This window comes from Sphaeroforma arctica (genome assembly GCF_001186125.1).
Source record: "Sphaeroforma arctica JP610 unplaced genomic scaffold supercont1.1180, whole genome shotgun sequence".
Lineage (NCBI taxonomy): Eukaryota > Ichthyosporea > Ichthyophonida > Sphaeroforma > Sphaeroforma arctica.
The window spans coordinates 7,361-14,395 of NW_014039378.1; the positions used below are offsets into that span (position 1 = coordinate 7,361).

The 7,035-nt window shown below is 38.4% G+C and overlaps 1 protein-coding gene across 1 annotated transcript; it reads left to right on the forward strand.

Annotated features, from left to right (window-relative positions):
- Positions 1–2,229: 2,229 nt before the first annotated feature.
- On the forward strand, positions 2,230–6,830 carry SARC_10236 (hypothetical protein; the record flags this gene model as incomplete). Its single annotated transcript, XM_014295729.1, has 6 exons — positions 2,230–2,430; positions 2,918–3,032; positions 4,144–4,285; positions 5,219–5,383; positions 5,777–5,875; positions 6,674–6,830. The coding sequence occupies 6 exons, from the start codon at positions 2,230–2,232 to the stop codon at positions 6,828–6,830; spliced, it is 879 nt and encodes a 292-aa protein (XP_014151204.1).
- Positions 6,831–7,035: the final 205 nt, after the last annotated feature.

Here is a 7,035-nt window from a genome sequence, read left to right on the forward strand (position 1 = left end):
GAGAGAGAGAGAGAGAGAGAGAGAGAGAGAGAGAGGAGCGATTTGGGGAGATGAATCCATTCGACACGAGACTGTGGTCTGTGGATTATGGAAAGTCAACATCGCCAGGCGTGTTCTTACAACTATAATAAAATCAGCGATAATATCGAACTGCTCTGGGTTCATTGATTTATGACAACCTAAGCGAACCTCGACATATTCGCACAGCCGCACACGCGAGTCCTCTGGGTTCATTGGTTTATGACAACCTAAGCGAAACTCGACATATTCGCACAGACGCACACGCGAGTCCAGATTTAAAAGGCTACAATAATTTATACCCAAGGCTCGAGTATTTAGACATAGAATAGTACTGGTGAGTGGTTAATGGTGAGTAAGTGGCTCATCCTTTTGGTTGCCCATAGAAAAAGCCACCTAACTTACTTACAATTTTGAGGAGAAATGTAATTCAGAGTAGACTATAGCTTGGCTAATGTATGAGAAAAGAGAGTGAGACTTCTCACTGTCCCCCGTCTCCACAGTCCACACTGCACACACAAGAGAGAAGAGAAGGTGTGACAATGAGATGAAGTTATTTACAACTCAGTGAACTCACTTGTTATTTTTTAATTACGAGTGGCAGTCTGGCGGACGTGCAAGTAGAGACAATGGGTATTGGCGGTTCGGATGTGCTACATATGGTGCAATCGCTTTAAGAGGATACAGGAAAAAAAAATGGAACTTAATTTTCTGTGAAAGAATTTTTTTATCCAAAATCGGCTTTCGTCACAGGATTTAGAATTGTGTGTAGAAGCCAAACTTCGGCCATTTATTTTTTTTTTGGGACCGGCCAATATCGTGGCCTCAGCGGCCATTCTGGACCTCAGCGGATTTTAACCCAATGTATGGTGCAGTACCTAAATAGTAGAGGGGCCTAGTGAGAGAGAGAGTGTGTGTAGTCCCAAAACATATATCAAACAATATTATATATTTTTTAACTAAATACATAGTCAGAGTGTCAGACTCCGCAACTCCGCACCTAATATTTAAAAGTGTAAACATAAATACATAAAACAATAATAAACAAACAAAAGGGGGGGCCTAAGTAATAAACAAAACACATCGTTGTTTTTTTTTTGAAAGTATACCTGGACTTATCATATTACAGTATAGTGATGAGTTTACTGTATTTATACGGCATAGTCGCAAGTCTGGTCACTCTGGTCAGTCTGGCGGTGGTTGCGTGATGCATCACTCCACTCTTGCTGTTGCATGGCTCTCCGAAATTAGTTGATCTGGGACTGGGAGACTGGGAGTCTCTGTCACTCACTCTCAATCTCTGGGACAGAATATTATTACTAGACTGTCACCGGGCCCTGGGCCTGGGCCCTGGGGCCAGCCGCCCAGTCAGTACCTCAGTACAACAACAAGCGCACGAAGATGGCTCATCAACACAGGCCTCAACTCAGGCCAACACTGCAACAGGCAGTCAGCAGTGGCCAGTGGAGGGAGAAATCAGAAAACACTCTCGCGTGAGTCTCGCCGTTAAAATATATATATAGAGAGGGGGGGGGTCATGATGACAATTAAAATAAATAATTGTGGTATTTTTACTATGTATGGCATGTTTATATGTCCAAAGTGGTTTATGTATAGTAGCTGGAGAGAACAGGGTTACTTGAGCGGAAGCCGAAAATCATCAAATCAAGTTTCTCGCTGCTGTGACTAAATTTAGCGGCAATTAGCGCAGACCCAATCCAGACGCAGAGAGGGCCATGAAAATATTTATGAATTTATCACTCGTTCACAGTCACGATTTCATATATTTTTATTATTTTTCCAAAACAAAAATGAAAAGAATTACCTTCCGTCACTGTGAGTTCCGATGATCCTGACTTCTGTCCCTATTTTTACATAGCCTCCTAAAAAAAACCCCCTATTTATTAGAGGACTAAAAATACATCTGATCATAGCCAACTGATAAAACGATGTATTTATATTACTTATTTAGAAATAAATATGAACTTTACTGGACTAAGGAGCCAAATCGTCGGGACTCGGGAGTGAATGTATTGTCGAATATGTATTTATGTACGACTGTACTTAGGACGCAAAAAAAAATTTGAGCATTAAACACCAAATCGAATCAAACACTCTACACACTATTTACATTTCAGCTATCAGCTATAAGCACTATTTACGAGTTAGCTATTTATAGCTAGTTGCTGATTGATAAAGACTTACTACACCATGGGCGACAGACGACCGTCAACGCACCCACCCATAACTACGGAGTTCCTCAAAGCTCTCCCCAAAACCGACCTACACCTTCACTTGGACGGATCAGTGCGCTTGACAACACTGATTGAATTAGCCGAGCAGGAAGGCATTGAGCTGCCAGCCAATACGGTAGAAGGATTGAAAGAGAAAGTATTTAAAGAACATTATGAGGTATGTAACAAGGCAGCCAGACCAATATATATATATATATATATATATATATATGTCTGTGTGCCTGTGTGTCTCTATGTGTGTCTCTGTGTGTGTGTCTGTATGTTGTGTATGTGTATGTGTTTATTTGTACGTGTATGTGTATGTATACGTGTATGCATGTATGAATGTAGGCATTTATATATATATACATATATATATGTATATATATATATATATGTGTGTGTGTGTGTGTGTTAGTATATATATTATATATATATATATATACTACTATATATATATATATATTTCGTATATATATATATATATAGTATATTGGTATCTATATATATCTATATCTATATATATATATATATAGCCCATCTTCATCCTGTGACGCACAGGAACCGAACATAATCACTCATTTATCAGTAGGCCCTCGTTAATTGTCCACAGCCCCATTTATGGTACTATCTGTATCATTTCGCTTGACATGTGTACCAACTAGTCTCGCCTTGTCCCTCCGCTTACGCTTGGCAGATACATCGAGGTTCGGTTTGCACCTCAGTTGCACTTTAACGACAAAATGGACATCCCTCAGATTGTGCACGCCGTCAACAACGGTATGTTTGCTGCTGTTCCTTTGGTATGTTTGCTGCTGTTGCTTTGATATGTTTGATGCTGTTGCTTTGGTATGTTTGATGCTGTTCCTTTGGTATGTGTATGTTTGTTGCTGTTGCTTTGGTATGTTTGATGCTGTTGCTTTGGTATGTTTGATGCTGTTGCTTTGGTATGTGTGATGCTGTTGCTTTGGTATGTTTGATGCTGTTGCTTTGGTATGTTTGATGCTGTTGCTTTGGTGTGTTTGATGCTGTTGCTTTGGTATGTTTGCTGCTGTTGCTTTGGTATGTTTGATGCTGTTGCTTTGGTATGTTTGATGCTGTTGCTTTGGTATGTTTGCTGCTGTTGCTTTGGTATGTTTGATGCTGTCGCTTTGGTATGTTTGATGCTGTTGCTTTGGTATGTTTGATGCTGTTGCTTTGGTATGTTTGATGCTGTTGCTTTGGTCTCGTTATCGCGTTCTCTCATATTACACATTGAAGACAACTAGATCACTGCGAAGGTGTGGTAAAAGGATGACCGCACCACCAGCCCTCCCACCACCGGTCAATAACCAATATCTACCGACACCGAAAGTTGGATGTGGCTAATTTATTTCAGTCTTATCTACAGGTCAATAGCGTAATAGTCAGCCTTAACCTACACCGAAAGTTGGATGTGGTTTATTTATTTCAGTCTTATCTACAGGTCAAGAGCGTAATAGTCAGCCTTAACCTACACCGAAAGTTGGATGTGGTTTATTTATTTCAGTCTTATCTACAGGTCAATAGCTTAATAGTCAGCCTTAACCTACACCGAACGTCTGAAGTAGTTTATATATTTCAGTCTTATCTACAGATCAATAGCTCATTAGTCAGCCTCAACCTACACCGAACCTCTGAAGCAGTCTATATATCTCAGTCTTATCTCCAGGTTAATAGTCAACCTTTACCTACACCAAAAGTTTGATGTAGTTTATATATCTCCGCCTTATCTACAGGTTAATAGTCAACCTTTACCTACACCGAAAGTTTGATGTAGTTTATATATCTCCGTCGTATCTACAGGTTAATAGTCAACCTTTACCTACTCCGAAATTTTGATGTAGTTTATATATCTCCGTCTTATCTACAGGTTTGAAGCGTGCCAAGGACGAGTTCAATGATTGCGATGGTGTGAAGGAGGGGTCTGAGCCTGAGTTCAACTACGGCATTATCTGCACAGCCATGCGCATGTTTGCGCCCGTGTTCTCGGAATACTATCGCGACTTGTCAAGGTGTGGTTGGGATTTTTTTTTTTCTGGATGTATGTATGTTGTTATGAGTTTACTTAAAACGTTCTTATACATACATGGGCACATGTGCATAAATATACATCGGACTCTATATATATATATATATATATCTGTGTCTGTGTCTGTGTTTCCCAAAAAAAGGCACTGCTGCTATGATGGGGTCTTACACATCAACGCGGATGGAACCCCATGAGTTAATGATTTTAATAAGCCAGTAAATTTCGGAGTAATTGTTGGTGCTCAGTACACCCTTGCCCTGAGCGCCTACAATTACTTCGAAATTGACTGGCCTACTATTAAAATCATTAACTCTTGGATTTCCATCCGCGTTGATGTGTATTAGAAACAGTGACTTTCTTGGAAACACATATATATTATTACGTTTTATGTTACATTTATATATATTGTTATATATCGTTATATACTGTTACATATTGTTATATATATGTATATATTGTTATATATATATATATTGTTATATATATATATATTTATATATATAAATTGATATTGTTATTGTTATTGTTATATATGTATGTATGTATGTATGTATGTATGTATTTACTATGTCTCGCGCATATCTATTCAGGCGATCGTAGCCTGCTGTGTGTGCCTTCAGTAATACGTTTTATTGAATTCATATATATATATATATATATATTTAAAAAGGCTACACGTGTATCGTCAAACCCCACATATATATATTTATGCACACAAATTAATACCATATTCAGTGCTAACAAATCTATAGAGTTGTGCTTTCAACCTAGTAGATCAGGCCATAATTGCATTACAACTGTACGGGAAAGTGCACGCTGTTACACGTGCATATCCCTACCTCCAGGTACATTCAGCTTACCCTTCACCATCTCTTCGCTCACTCACTTACCCACACACCCACTCACTCATTCACAGGTGCCATCAGTTTGCGCCTGATAAAACTCTGCAGAGCTTAGCGTCAATTGAGTTGGCTCGTGCTGCTGTGCACTTGCGCGATATTGACGGTTTGCCCATCGTCGGTTTCGACTTGGCTGGATCGGAGAATGGTTTCCCACCGAAGATACACAACGAAGCCTTCGAGTATGTGCTATATGTATGTATGTATGTATGTATGTGTTTATATATGTATATGTATATATATATTTATTTATGTATATATATATTTGTTTATGTATGTATATATATATATATGTGTGTGTGTATATAATATAATATATATGGAAGGGTATATTTTTCCACTTCGTAACTTGAGCGGCACACTTGTTGTGAAGCTTTCATAACATAGAAGTACTAGTAGAATAGAACCCAGATATTTTAATGTCAAAGTACTACAGCGTACCGCACAAACCTCAGGTCTCCTATGTATAATTCGAGGAACTTCAATCAACTTAGAAACCTGTCTTGTCTCTACCTACTCATTTTATCTCTACCTACGTTGTCGCTACCCCCTCATTTATCTCTACCTACATCTAGCTATGTGACCAAGAACTTCATGAATCGTACCGTGCATGCTGGCGAGGCATTTGGTCCAGAAAGTATCGTCCAGGCTATTGTAGGGTGCAGCGCTCAGCGGTATGTATCTGCACGAGACATGAATTCACACACCATGCATATATACCTATATTGTTATGAATTGTTATGAATATTATTATTATTATGCCACACCATGCATATGTGTCTATATTGTTATGAATTGTTGTTATAAATATTTTTTTATTATGCCACACCATGCATATATATCTATATTGTTATGAATTATTGTTATGATTATTATTATTATTATTACACACCATGCATGTATACCTATTATTATGAATTATTGTTGTGATTGTTATGATTATTATGCCACACCATACATATATACCTATATTATCATGAATTATTGTTTTGATTATTATGAATTTTTGTTGTGATTATTATAATTATTATAACACACCATGAACATATTCCTATTTTGTTATGAACTAGATACACCATGCACATATACCTATATTGTTTTGAACAAGAAATGTCCTGAATAAGCTACCATATACCCTTTCTCGCCAATGTGTGTGCTGCACTGTCCCATTCACTCGCTTCGTTCCTTTTGTACCGTATCTGCCTTACTGAGACCTTCCTTAATGACCCCGTTGCTATGAGCTGTCCTATATATTCAGAATTGGACATGGACACTGTCTCATACACCCGCTTAGTCCCTTTCATACCGTGTTTGCCTTACTGACCCCGTTGCTATGGGCTGTCCTATATATTCAGAATTGGACATGGATACCGTCTCATTCGCCCGCGTCGTGCACTTTGTACCGTGTTTGCCTTACTGGCCCCGTTGCTATGTTACTGACCCCGTTGCTATGGGTTGTCCTATGTATTCAGAATTGGACATGGCTACCATCTGTTCTCAACGGAGAACGTCACGAACAAGGACATCAAAGACGCCGACAAGTTCGTCCATGATTTGGTTCAGGTACATATGCGCGCGCGCAGAAACCCTCTGCAGATGGTTACCAAAACGAGTAGTCTTAGCGTATAACTGACTATTGTGATATATTGAAGCGTGTGTTCCATGATGAAGTGTATAAAAATATGGATATATCTGACTATATATATATATATATGTGTGTGTGTGTGTGTATATATATATATACGTATGTGTGTGTATATATGTATGTATGTATATATATGGTATATATATATATATATATATATATTATATATATAGTGTGTGTGTGTGTGTA